Source organism: Neolamprologus brichardi, chromosome 7, assembly GCF_056152115.1.
Source record: "Neolamprologus brichardi isolate AB-2024 chromosome 7, ASM5615211v1, whole genome shotgun sequence".
In the NCBI taxonomy this organism is placed as follows: Eukaryota; Metazoa; Chordata; class Actinopteri; order Cichliformes; family Cichlidae; genus Neolamprologus; species Neolamprologus brichardi.
Genome location: NC_142110.1, coordinates 26,309,515 through 26,324,147, shown reverse-complemented (window position 1 = coordinate 26,324,147; position 14,633 = coordinate 26,309,515). Strand labels below are relative to the sequence as shown.

The 14,633-nt window shown below is 39.0% G+C and overlaps 1 protein-coding gene across 3 annotated transcripts in view; it reads right to left on the bottom strand.

Moving 5' to 3' along the window:
- Nucleotides 1-14,633, bottom strand: part of LOC102792422 (proline-rich protein 5-like) — a 40,573-nt gene that overhangs the window by 7,793 nt on the left and 18,147 nt on the right. For all 3 annotated transcript variants that reach the window (XM_006782252.3, XM_006782253.3, XM_035915205.2), the window contains exons 3-7: nucleotides 8,428-8,508; nucleotides 8,098-8,146; nucleotides 4,483-4,549; nucleotides 3,006-3,097; nucleotides 1,258-1,395 (exon numbers count right to left, since the gene is read on the bottom strand). In XM_006782252.3, the coding sequence (XP_006782315.1) occupies nucleotides 1,258-1,395; nucleotides 3,006-3,097; nucleotides 4,483-4,549; nucleotides 8,098-8,146; nucleotides 8,428-8,508 (427 nt within the window). The remainder of the gene's footprint in view (nucleotides 1-1,257; nucleotides 1,396-3,005; nucleotides 3,098-4,482; nucleotides 4,550-8,097; nucleotides 8,147-8,427; nucleotides 8,509-14,633) is intronic.

The following is a 14,633-nucleotide window of genomic DNA, read 5'->3' as shown; positions in this document are numbered from 1 at the left end:
TGTACTGCTACTGGAATTCATGCAGTATTAATGCAAACTAATATATCTGATACTTTCTAATTTCTAACTAACCCCCAATAAAATGTGCCAATTTCAAGGGATTACATTTGACATCGCTGTGCGTTAATACTTTGTTTTTTGTGGTCAAAGCCGACAGGTCAGAATGTTCAAAAGACTGGGCTCATTTTGCAACTAATGAAAAATTCAACTAAATGCAATCTTCTATACAGGATGTTAGTTACATTTGCAAATATAACATTCTTCACAGCACAATATGTTTACTTTAGCAAGCAGTCAATGCTTTATATCAGCATCTTCAGGGCAACCTCCTGGTCCCACACTAAATGAACCTTTAGTAAGTATTTCTTTAAATGTAGACAAGCAGCAGCCATAGTTCTGTCAGATCAAACATACAACCAAATTCTTAAATTGCTTAATTATTGTGAAAAAATTCCCCACCATTTATTACAGTGGAGTCAAGTTGATTTGGGTTGATTTAGGTCCTGAATGCTTGGTAACAAATCATCACAACAGCAACAACTACCATGTAGCTAGCCTAAGTTTACACTAAGTCTGAATTTAGTGTAAACTGTCATGACAATGAAAAACAATTTAGTATTGTAGTAATATTGATGGCAGAAGTACGATTATTATGGCCCCCTAATGTGTTAGAATTATAACGTCTGTTATATCTTTATTTTATATAAAATATAGAGAATGGCATCAACTAGTGTATTGATAAGTAATATCCTTATCCAAAAATCAAAAACCTATTGAAGGTCTTCGTGTTAAAACTGTTTAGATCTAGGGGTATTACTGATGATTAGTACTTTTAAATAGCCTGTTTTTTTTATTTTTGCAGTTTTATCTGTAATTTCACCAACAACAACACCAGTACTTAGCTTACATAAGAGTCAAATATGTTAGCAATAAACCCAAAATGAAAACCTTTATAGACTCACAGGTACTTTCTGTTTAATAATGGCTACACCTCTGACCTAACTGCATTCTTATGTTATGCTCATACCTTTTCTTTATCTTTTGGGACATTAACATTTGATGCAAGCTCAGTTTTAGCTGCATTCCCAAATAATATGATTAAGCTAACATGGACAAACTGTTTCATATGTATCTGATTGTATTTTCTGGGTTACAGTGATGTCGGCCATGAAGAAATATCGTGCTAATTAAGAAATAAAGGCTGTAACTGACTTGTAATTAAATAGAGCGAGTGATTGTGTGTGACTGTGTGTTTACCTGTAACACCAGTAGCATCTGTGTGACTGATGGAGGAATAGAGGTTGCATTTCCCAGAGTTTCCTCCAGGTGAAGTTTTAACAGCACCAGGTCTCTGAAGGCCAAGAGAGCCATCTGTCTCACAGTCAGCTCCTGACCCTGGAATGCACAAAGTCATATTTAAAAATACATAAACACAGACTATTATTAAAGACAACATTTCACTATTGGTTAATTTGCCTGCCTACCTGCGCCCTACTTTCACTTTCAGCCAAGTCTTCACATTACAATTTCATAATTTACATTACGGTGACCTCATGTGGGCTTTTCATCCCAATATGATTTCAAATCTAGATAATGTGAAAAAATACAACCAAAAAGAATGAAAAACATCGCTCAGAAGCACTTTACTTCAGTCCTCAGATCAGAGGGTTAATCTAATAACCTCTGCACTCAAATGACCCCAGGTGATGTAAGGCTTTAAATCTGTAACTTTAGATCTTCTAAAACCACGCACACACACAGACTAAGCCCATGACACAGCTGTATTGGACACAAAATATTGTGTGTCCAAAACATTTTTTGGACAGACAATATTGTGTGTCCAAAACATTTTTTGGACAAACAATATTGTGTGTCCAAAACATTTTTTGGACAATTGAGCTATGACAATAACAGAAAAAAACTCAACATCTGACTGTTCTGATACCATTAGGGTAATCTCACAAATTCAAAAATGTAGCAAGAAAAGAAAAAGATTTACTTTTATGAACATCACAGTTTTCATGTATTCACCCCTGCGCCCTGAGCCTGGTTCTGCTGTTAAATGGGAGTTCCTTTTCTTCTTCCATATCTCAGTGATTACTCATCTGATCATCAGGGTTCTCTCTCTCTCTCTAACATTTTTTGAGTCTATATCGTACATTATATGGCATCTTGTTGTTAACTGGTACAATACGAATGTCTTCTTTCAGCCTCTCCTTTTAGGGGCCTACATCTCCAGTCACACCAACCCTCTGCACGTCCTCAGTCCCTACGTTAATGAATTTTCTCTTTGGTCTTCATTTTTTCTTCCTGCCTCAATACCCTTAGCTGCTCCTTCTTTAATATCCTTTGCTTAATTTATCCACAAGCCCTTATCTCCACATGTTCACACAATCTCATCCTTGCCTCTCTTATTTTGTCTACAAACACTGAGCATGATCTGCCACTCCTGACTCATCTAGCTCCTCCCCATGTTTTTTGTAAGACTAACCATCTTTAAACTCTATAATATAGTTGGTCTCACTACCAACCTTCCTCGCCACTTCCCTTTTGTCACAAATTGCCCACTTCACCTGCCTGTAACCTCTTCTTGACTTCTCTCTTTTACACTGTTCCTTCAAATGGTTATCCCCAGGTATTTAAACTCATCTGCCTTCACTACCTGTACTTCATGCATCTTAAACATTACACCTCCCTAACTCCAATTCACATAGATTGTACCCGTCTTTCTTCTACTAGATTGTATTCCTCTTCTTTAAAGTGCATACCTCATCTCTCTCTTTCACCTGCTTCCTACTGTCACCACAGATCACAACATTGTCGGCAAAACTCACTGTATAATCATTTTTCTGGATTGACAGCCCTATTTTAAAGTAACATAACATAACATAAGTAACATAATATAAAAAGGCTCCAGAAGTCTTGGTTTAATTGAATGCTGTATTATTAAAGTTCGGGAAGAACTGAACTATACATTTTTGTAATGTGGACGATGAACACTTTACCTGGACAGGGTAGAAGATGGCCTGCAGTGTAGGGAGGGTCTCTGTGAAGAACTGGTCCCACATACAGGCAAGGACATTAAGCTGGTTGTCATCTGTGGGGACACAAGAGTTAGAAATACAACCAATATTACAGTGATATGCTGAGCTTTTCCCACCATCTGAGGACTTACTTGTACTGTTTTTCTGTCTGTATAAACAACCAGGTTAACACAAGATAGACAAAAGCATGATGTTCTGCTGAAACCTGTTACTTTATAACAGATCAATATCCTTTATTTGGCTGCAACATAGTGGCAACATAATCATATATGCAGTGATTCCATGGTCCACCAGACAATATCAGACACGGCCACTACAGCAACTTTTGGAAAATGTGGGGTGCCATCAGAGTCACAGTCTAACACATTTTTATTTTTTCACATTTTAAATCAGTCAAAATTATTAGAGAAACAATTATTAGTTCAATCATTTCAACCAGTTTTACACACAATAGTCACAATTTACTAAACAGCTAAAAAACCCAACATAATAGAATTCAATAACTTCTACAGTGGGAGTGCAAAAATATCAATACAGTTCCCTTTAATCCAAATTCTACTAACTTACTCTGTTCAGTCTTAATGGAATGACAATTAAGAGCAGATTCAGCTAAATATTTTTCCCAGCTGACTGAAGACATAATATAATGTTAGAGTGCTATAAACTTCAACATTTCTTGGTGGGATTAACTGGATAGAGACGCATACATAGCAACATATGAAATTCTAGTCTTTTGCTTGTGCTGTCAGGAGTTATGTGAGTGCAAGGAAGACTTAATTATTCACACCAGTTTGGAGGAATTGGCCCACTCTTCTGTCCTGAATTGTTTAAATTCAGCCAGACTAAACAGGCTGTTCATTTTTGAGAGAACGGCCTGTGTAAGCTCATGTAAAGGCATCTTAGCTTTAGTCTAAAATTTAATTAGGCGAAGTCAAAACCTTTATTTTTTTAATCATTCAGAGGTTGCTGGTGTGCTTTAGATCATTGTTCTGCTGCACAACCCAAGTGTACCTGAGCTTTGTGTACTTGAGCTCCGTACCCCCATCCTTGCTTTTTAAAGAGTTAGAACAGAACTTTATTAATCCCTTGGCGAGGTGGCCTGGATGACTGAGAACCTTCACAGACATATTGTATCCCTATTTCTGTAAAACAGTTTTTGAATTTTGTTCTTGAAAAGCACTATGTAAATAAACCTTACTACTTGCAAATGACTTCATGCAAAATTCTCAGTGGCTTAAATACCACCCCACCTAATCAAATTTCCCTTCTGTCATTTTAAATCCTATAGTTACAAGAATGTATTCATTTTCAATTTTATGCAATATGAGACAGTGCTGATCCAGGCCTGTTCTCTTCTACATTGTTCTGGAATGATAGTAAACATAGGGCGAACTAAACATAAGAGATTCCAGCTTCTTTATATTAACACCCTACTAACCAGTGTCACTGTTTTGAAGAAGGATCTGTTCCAGGACTCCAGATAGACCTCGACTCAGCAGCTGATTCTAAAACATCAACACAGATAGACAAAGACTTGAAATGTGTATCCAGGACAATCAAGTCAATAAGTAGGTCATCATCTACAAGCTGATGTCTTTAAATTTCACGCCACATTTCATGCAACTGCCATTTCAAATTGGGACAACATGAAACAGAAAATAATCATATATTTAATCTTACCACATGTCAGATTAGAACAGAAGACAGGATTATAAAGAGATTCCCAACGACTCAGACTGAAAGTTAACCAGTCCAAATACTGTGTGATCCTGTGTTCAGCGCTGTCTGAAAATCATTGTCAGTGTCCCACCTGCTAAATTAACGCACTAATACCCAAACAAAAATCCATTCATACATTAGATAAGAACTAATCATATTATAAATATCGTGGTTGGTACTTTTCTACTCAATTTGAGCACACAAAGCATTTTAATACTATGAGGCTCATTTATAAGAGTACTTTTTTCTAACCTACGCACTTTCAACCTGATATCACTATAATAACACTCACATGGATGCATCACAGGCAACTCAGGGTTCAATATCTTATCACTGACCTTCCAGCTAGTCGATGACCTGCTCTACCTCTTGAGCCACAGCCACTCTAGCTTGTATTTATGTAAAAATATCACTACTGAACCAGTGACCAACAAGGTATTATTGTTATTATAGCATGCATACAGGTGTTTTAACACATGGGTCAAATATTAAAGGCAGAGTATAAAAAGCATTGCTGTTCTTCCTTATTTATTGTGTTAGTAAGTAGCACAGGAAACTATCATCACTGTAACAGTGAACACATTTACACAGCACACATTTCCTTTCAGATAATGAGATACAGCAGAAATTGCTCTTTAGTTTCGCAGCTCTTTTTGCTCGTCACAGGAACCAGGAGCCCTGTGGTTTCTCAGTTGCGCGGGGCAACCAGACTTGGAGCACTCACAGCGCTTTTTTGTTTGGTTTGCTTGGCTCTTTTGGCAACGGCTGACACTGATCAGGGACTGCAGTTCTAGTACCATGGATTGTTCCTAGTGACACAATTTTTCAATTGAGGTTTTCTAAGAATTTCAGTGTTATGAATTGAATTCTGGTGTTAGTGAAAGTAATTCATAAAGTATCTTAGCCACTGAGAGAGATCTAAAGGTGAAAATTGTTTCTTGACCTTGAGTTCAGAGCAAATTGATTAAAGCTAAATGACTGAAGCAGTCATATCAATTAATATCAAGAGATTCAATCATTGGTCCTCTTGTACAGTGACTAACATTAGTTAACTCATTGTACTACAAGGACATTAAAAAACAAACAAATAATGAGATTCATTTACAAATATTTGTATGAAAATGTTCTTATTCTGAGCAAAAAAAAAAAAAAAGGGAATTATGGCTGGATTCATTAACCAAATTTGGATTCATTTGTTTTTAGGATCTAACAGTGTGCAAATCTAATCGGGGTTTTCTAACAGTCTCCACTGCCTCTGTTGTAGGTATGCAAGTGAAGAGAGAGACTATATCAAATGACACCATAGTTTCATCTGGCTCAAGTGAAAGTTCCTGCGCCTTGTCGGTAGAGTCACCACCGACTTCTAACAATGCTTCTTGGTAGTAAAGTGTTTTATAGCTGCAAAGCCAGTTTCTTTCCCCTTAAATGGAGCCACATTTGATTCAAACAAACAGGCTTCAAAAGCATGTGGAAGAAGCATCCACAGCTACTGCAGTCCTTCACCTCTGCTCTCTGCTCCTCATGTGGATCACACACTACTGCGGGATGGCATTCCATTCTTAAACCAGCATTTGTCACAAGTTAGTGAGTCTGTACAAGAAGAGCACACCGAAGTCCCACAGGTGCTCGACGGGGTTGAAGTCAAGACTACAAGCAGGCTAATTATTCCATGCTTTACTCCCAAGTTCTGAAGGTAATCTCTGATAAATCCCACTCTTTTAAGGCGAGCATTCTTGTTTGGGAGAATAGAGTTCAGTTCCAGACTGTGGAAATATTGTATTGCCACTGGTTGCCGAGTCTAATCTCGATATCTCCAGACCTAACTAAAAGCCTCCTTATAAAAATGAAAGTTTTAAGTCCAATCTTAAAAGCAGAGAGTGTGTCTGTCTCTCCAAATCCAAACTGGAAGCTGGTTCCATAATGAAGGGCCTGTCTCCCATTCTACTTGAACAACTTGAACAATGAACTAGGAACCATGAATAAGCCTGCAGTTTGAGAGCAAAGTGCTTTTTAAATAAAGCACTATGAGCTGAATAACTACCTAAATCAGTGCCCAGAGGCTTTTCAAGCAGCTCCATAAACATACTGGCTTTTAGAAGAACTTAGTATATGTCCAGTATTATCCACATGAATGCTTGATTGCAAGGTTTCCTAACAGAACATTATAGTGATTTGTAATGTTCAGTATTTTTCACTTTATTTTTATGATTATAATGCTGTGGCTGATTGGTGCATATATAAAGCAGAAATGTACTGTTGATAATAACACTGGATATTTAAATATTCGTTTGTTTTTTTTTACTGAAGTCCAAAAGTTTTAATCTGAATGTCATGACAGAATGAAAGCTAAGCTGCTTCAGGATGTGAAGAGGAAAGACATTTCAGCACAAAGACGAAGACCAGAAACTCAGTGCTGACATAACATGCAGATCTCATTTAAAAAATAATATAAAAAAAAAAACAGAAAGAAAAATTAAAAAGGACACTATATCCGAACACAAAGGGCCTGTGTTGTCAAAAAGGCCTGCAATTTCATAATAAATGCCTTTCCAATTTTAAGATCAGTAATACAAGCGAGACAAAACTGTAAAATACTACAAGTCTCACAAAAACTACAATGGCAGTGATACAGTAGTTCCTGTGGCTCACAATCCATAAGAATTTAAAGGTTATTTTCCATAAAATAACAAATTTGACTAACTTTAAAAATGATTAACTTTAAAATTTCGGTGATCAACATATCAGCAAAAATCTATAAAATTGTAGCAACTTTACATGATGCATTGAGAACTTCTACGCTGCTCCTCTCTTTTCACCACTGCACCTACATGCCACTATTGTACGTTATTAAATTCCTTATACTACTTACTGTACTTTGTATCTTGTCCAGTTTATTGTTCCTGATTTCTCTATGCAATACTTTTTTCTATTCTCTTTCCCCTCATCCCGTCACTATTTCTTACTGAGCCTGGTTCTGCTGGAGGTCTTCCTACTGGCAGTCACCATGTAGGATTCACTTTTGATCATTAGTGTTATCTCTCCAAATTTGTAGTCCTCTTTACCTTAATGTATTAAGTTCTTTGAAATGGGTGTTGTTGTGGTGGCAGTGAATTGAATTGAGTATTGGTAAAATGCTCAAAAATCCAGTACCAGTACTACAAGACTAATGATAAGACAAAGTAAGGACAGCGCCCAACATCGGCAAAAGTAAATGTTTCCCTGCCCACTGAAAACAAACAGACCTTCAGATGTTTCTGACTTAGAGACTCCTGCTGACATGAACTCTGTTACTTAACTCAGGAGTAATAAAAGGTAAAAGAGGAAGAGAAAATACCTGGAAGTACTCTGTGATGAAGGAACCCATCTCAGTTTTAAGGAGCCACCTACAAAGACACAGAAGACTTGAGCAGTGAGGAAGACTGGCAGCTACCATGTTCCTTTTTATCTCACTCACACAGTCCAAACCAGTTTCTTCTTTAAGTTAATTTAAAGATCATACTGTAAATTAATAAATAAAAAGTTATATATATAAAAAAAGTTAATTTAAAGTTAAATTAGTTGTTCACTTATTGTTTCTGCCGACTCTTTCCACTTCTTCTGTCTCTGCATTTTGTTCTGTTCTGATTCAACAAGGCTACTTTGAAAAGAAAAAGTAAAGTGTCACCTGATGCTCTCGTTAAGTGTGTAGAGCTCATTAGTCTGCAGAGCTCCCCCCTTGAACACCTTGATCACAGCTGATTGGACCCTGAGAGAGAAATAAAACAGGTCAAGCAAATAAATTCTAGCTTGTATCGATCATAACTTAAATACAGAAATCTCTGTTTTATCATAGCGAGTTTCTGAAGAACTAAAAAACAACAAACTGCATTATGTCTCCAGTAAGCTAGATCTTAGGCATTTTAAAAGAATGTAATACTTAGATTACTTATTTCCTTAGATTTTCAGTTGAAGCTGAAGGCATCATAACATTTATACCACCAGGGTCAAATATTTCAGGTAGAATGTAACTCAAATTTCTTATATTTATCTTTGGTTCTGGTTCAGAAACGTATTCCTGTTAACAAAGCAAGATGAACAGCTCAACCGGTTTTTCACATGTTAGCAAGGGAAGGATCTCAGAGCAGCCCTTTTGCCCTCGGTGTCAGACCACTTCAAAGAACCAGCTTCCCCTGCAGCCTCTTATTTCTGTGACACACAGTTTCACAAACACTCATTGTAAAAACCCCCCATGGTGTTAGGCACTAGGCGTGTGTGTGCGTGTGCACATGAGTGTGTGTGTGTGTTTGGGGGTGTGTTTGTGTGACCTCCTGCTCACCAAAAGGTAATCTCCCCCACCCTGTAAATGGCTTAAGCCCTCTAACGGTCTCACTATCTCACCATACACAAGCACAGGTGAGGTCATAAATGGCAAGTAAAACATCCTCACTAAAGAAAGCAGAAACAGAACCTTCACATACGATGTCCCTGTAGTTAAACACTATAGCCTCCCCCACCTTTCAACAGGCTGGGGAGGACAATAGAAACAAAGGAATGTCCTTAATCATATAGTTTGAACCAAGACATACAAATTTAAGTACAATAATGGCAACATTTAACAATTTGACTCTAACGCCAACAGTAAAATATGGTGGTGGTAGTGTGATGGTCTGGGGCTGTTATGCTGCCTCGGGACCTGAAGACTTGCTGTGGTAAATGGAACCATGAATTCTGCCATCTAACAAAACATCCTGAAGAAGAATGTCCGGCCATCTGTTCTTGACCTCAAGCTGACGCGCACTTGCGTTCTGGACAATGATCCAAATCACACCAGCCAGTCCACACACACTGGCTTAAGAAGAACAAAATGAAAACTTTGAAGTGACCCAACCGGTTATTAGGTTTAGTACTAACTAATGAAAAAGACAAACACTCTATACCAAGAGTGTTACTTAAAGTGTAAAAATGTCTTCCCCCTAATGTCAGATGTTACATTTGAGATGGAAGGAGAGGAATATCCCAGTGGGAGTTTCCCCCCAAAGAGGGACAAAGGACCCGCTAATGATCCTCTACCTAATCACAACCTAATCAGCAAAGGTGTGGATCACAATCAGCCAGGGTTTCGGGTGAGCTCATTGTGAAACCTGGCTCCACCCTATCATGCGATTTCCTGAGGTCAGATGGCCCAGGATGGGAGTGGGCATTAAGGTGTCTGGGGAGGGAACTCAAAACTGGATTATAGATGGCAGACAGTTGGTGTCGTAAACCACCGCCTCTGTTCGAAGATGGTCGCTCACAGTGGACATAGATGTCTTCTTTCACTCCTCTTTCAAACCATCTGTCCTCTCTGTCCAAAATGTGAACATTGGCTTCCTCAAAAGAGTGACTTTGAGTCTTGTCCTGTGGAGGTGGCTCTTCTATGTTGTGCCATGCACTTGTGAAGTGGCTGTTTGGTCTCTCCAATGTAGAGGTCTGGGCATTCCTCGCTGCACTGTACAGCATACACCACGTTGTTAAGTTTGTGTTTAGGAGTTTTGTCTTTCGGGTGAACCAGTTTTTTGTCTGAGTGTGTTGCTGGGTCTGAAGTACACCGGGATGTCATGCTTGGAGAAAACTCTGAGTCTCTCTGATACACCGGCTACATAGGGGATGACAATGTTGTTGCGTCTGTCCTTCTTATCCTCCCTCGCTGGTGTCTGATCTTCTTTTCTGTGCATCTTTGCTGACGTTACAAAACGCCCAATTAGGATAGCCGCATGTTTTAAGTGCTTCCTTTACATGTGTGTGTTCCTTCTTTTTCCCTTCAGGCTTAGAGGGAACATGTTCTGCCCGGTGGTGTAGGGTCCTAATTACTCCTAGTTTGTGTTCCAGAGGGTGATGGGAGTCAAACAGGAGATACTGGTCCGTGTGTGTGGGCTTCCGGTAAACTTCAATGTTGAGGTTGCCATACTCTTCAATGTGCACAGCGCAGTCCAGGAAAGGCAAACAGTCGTCCTTTGTGTCTTCCCTGGTGAACTTGATGTTTTTATCCACGGTGTTAATGTGCGCAGTGAAAGATTCCACTTCTTGTGTTTTGATTTTGACCCAGGTGTCTACATATCTGTACCAGTGGCTGGGTACTCTCCCTTTAAAAGAGCCAAGAGCCTTTCTTTCCACTTCCTCCATGTAAAGGTTGGCTACAATTCACAATGAGCTCACCCGAAACCCTGGCTGATTGTGGTCCACACCCGTTTTCACACCTTGGCTCATGTGATTAGGTAGAGGATCATCAGGGGGTCCTTTTGTCCCTCTTTGGGGGGAAACTCCCACTGGGTTTAAATCTGGGACTCTCCACCATTTGACCCTTAGAACTGAAGAAGCTTCTTGGATGAGAGGTGAAACGTCTTCAAGCAACTTAAAGAAGTCCAGACACTTTTCTTTCCAAGCTCCTTAGACTACGATGACCTGGATGACTGAGAACCTTCACAGACACATGAGTTTAAGGGTAAATCTGTGTTGCTGAAAATAATTGCATTAATAAGAATGAGACATATATACATACAGATGGAGACAACCTAAAATATGATGCCTCTAGGTAAGGCTGTTTCTCTTTTCCTTGGGTCAGTTGCATTTAAGTGTGTCCTCTCTATGTCCAATGTCCTTGCATGCAGCTAAGCTGGTTCTCAGGATATGACCTTGCTGTTGCCTCTATTTCCTATTAAACATCCTGCTCTGAGCTGTGGAGTGCAGGAAACAGGCCACAGATTCAGAGGTATGAGCTCCTCCTGTCAGTGATAAAATAATCTAAACACCCTGACAAACTGGGCTGCAGTAGGATAAAGAATTTTCAACTGTAACTTCTCCATCTTATTTTAGCTGCTTCCTTTAGAGGAAGCCACAGCAGCTCATCTTCATCCTTCTCACCCCATCCCCTGCATCCGCTCCTGTAATGCCAACACTGACATGTCCTCCTTCATTACATTCATAAATCTGCTCTACCTCTTTTTCTCCTGCCTGGCAGTTTCATATTCAACACCCTTTGTCCAGTTCTATGAAATGACATAAAAAAATGCATTGTTAATCTGAAGCATTTAGGTATGCGAATGCCAAGTGAGAGACTGATAAAATCATTCAAAAAGAATTACTTCAAGTTATTGCTGTTAAAAGTGGTTCTACAGGCCACTGCATCATGTGGTGTACTTCATCTTTCACACACTGCGTCTACACCTTGGCTTAGTTTCTGTTTAAAAAAAAAAAAAATGCATGATGAGATATGTCAAGTGTCCATCTCAGGTTATTTCAATAATCTGTGTGAATTGTCAAGGACACAATGATTTTTTTTTGTTCTGATACATAAAACCTCAGAACTGAAAGATGATGTACCTTTCCACTGTCGCTCTTCTGCATAATTTCGAAACAATCTTATCTCCAGTTCTTTCTCCAAACTGCACAACCTGAGCCATCCCTCTGAAAGAGTCATTTTGATTCCTATCCATCCTGGTCGCTTTTGGCACTGCCACCAAATCAGCAGAATCAGAATAACCTTTATTTGGATAAGTTTGTACACACAAACGAGGAATTTGACTCACCCTTGTTGGCATCCTGTTGTCACAAATCGCCCCTGATACTTTTCTCCACCCATTCCACCCTGCCTGTACTGTCTTCATTTCTCTTGTACACCAGTCATTGCTTTGGATTGTTTACCTCTTCCTCCTTCTCTACATCTGTTTCTTGCAAATTAACCTTTCTTCCCTCTCACTCTTCTTTACTCTTGATCAGAGTATACCTCCACATATCCAGGCTCCCTTCCTAGTCAATGAAAACTCCTGCTGGTCCACATCTGTTTGTTAACCTCATTCCTGATGCAGTCCCATTTGTTACACCAGCGACACACCACACCACTGTCTTGCTGTTCTAGTGCATATCCTGCAGCACCCGCATGCACTTCTTGGTAATTCCTGACTCCTTCAAATCTTCTTCAGTAAATCGTGTGATAAGGTTAGGATATTTAAAAGCAGAATAGGGCAGAACCTTCAGCTTCCAGACTCTTCTTCTGTGGAACCAGCCACCACTTGGGACACAGGAGACAGACATGCTCTCTATTTTTAAGATTAGGCTTAAAGCTTTTGACAAAGCATATAGTTAAGCATATTAGATAGAGCCCTGCCTTAGTTGCTGAAATAGGTCTAGGCCGTTGGGGACTTCCCATGATGCAGTGAGTGTTTCTTCTTCACTCAACAACCCCCTCCCCCTTTATTGTGTGTTTATACACCTATCTGCATTTAATTATTAGTTATTACTAATCTCTCTCTCGCTTCCACAGTGTGCGCCTTTGTCCTGTCTTCCTTCTCCCCAGTCAACTGGCCGCCCCTCCCTGGTTCTGCTGTAGGTTTCTTCCTGTTAAAAGGGAGTTTTTTCTTTCCACTGTTGCAGAAGTTCTTGCTCATAAGGGGTCATTTTCTCAGTATTTCTCTGTATTATTGTATTATTCAACCTTACAATATAAAATGCCTTGAGGCAACTGTTGTCGTGATTTGGCGCTAGTAAAATTTAACTGATCTGAAATCAGATGTCAATGAGAGTTCAGAGGTAAATCCAAGGTGACCGTCTTGAGCTCTTTACTAGTTCTTTGAGGCAATTATGAGCAGTTTCAGTCTTGTGATGTCACACATTATCCTGCTAGAAAACAACTGCTGCCAGTGAGTGCAGTTGCCATCATAGCAAGAAACAGATGGCAATGATGTGAGTCACATGCTATGGCATTTAGCAGTCACCAAACCTAAATACAACTGAATGCCTACAAGAAATTTACAAGTCCATCCTAGACTGGCAGTCCTACCTCTGACCTGATTTCAACTAGTACAGCGTGCAGCTCCTTCATGTTCCTAGTTGGGACAAACCAGCCAAGCATTCTCCACCACCCTCAACATTTCCAACCCTCTAGTACAGTTCCACAGGGATGAAGAGTCAATGCAAAGGAGCAATTTAAGCTATGTTGGGACCATGTCTAGGCCCTCCACATTCCTCATATACTTTCCAAAAAGTTGATTTTGTTCTTCTGGATGTAGCGTTTTCAGTGGAAGAAACATTTCATCATTCATCCAAGTGACTTCTTCAGTCTCAGCTGATTGCAGGTTTCCCCAACCTTATATAGAGTACATTTGCAGATGAGCAGAATAAACCTTTGGGGATTTTCTTACCTAGATAATAGAGCACGCATCAAGATACTTTAGGGTTTTTCTGTTTTCTTTTAACCTTTAATACCCTATGGGCTTTCTGGGGTTCCTGCTTGAAAACATCATGCCCAAAATGAATTTAATATTTCTCTAAAATTATAAACTCCATTTTCACAAAAAAAAAATAAAAATCAAAAAACCTATCTTGGTATCATAGCTAACACATGTGAGAAATAATCATGTAAGCATCACAGCAGATCCAATTGTGTCAAAATAACTGAGGATGGAACACTGAAAAATTCTTTTCCTGGACTAATGTTTTTTTGTTTTTTTTTAGCCTTTATAGCATATAAACCCTTTGAAAATATGCTGGAGTAGACCAAAAACTGAATGAATCAACATATAAACATTACCCATGGAAAGAACAATGCTGCTGAAGTGACACAGAGCAAAGCTACACGGGTTTAATTAGAGGCTAAGCTAAGCATAGGAACAATTTGGCACCATCTGTGAAAGTTGAAAATTTTGTTGAACAGCATAACTTAGGTCATTTTTGTAAAACAAAAAAAGCGGACACCCCACTGTACACAATGGTAGACCGGGTGCATAATGCATCTGTGGATAAACAAACGAAGGTAGAAGAGTGATTTATGGCCTAAAACTACTCTTGAAGCTGGGAGAGGGAGCGATGCAAGAAATGTGTTTTTATCTGAGTTTTTTTTTTTTTTTTGGAAGCCAG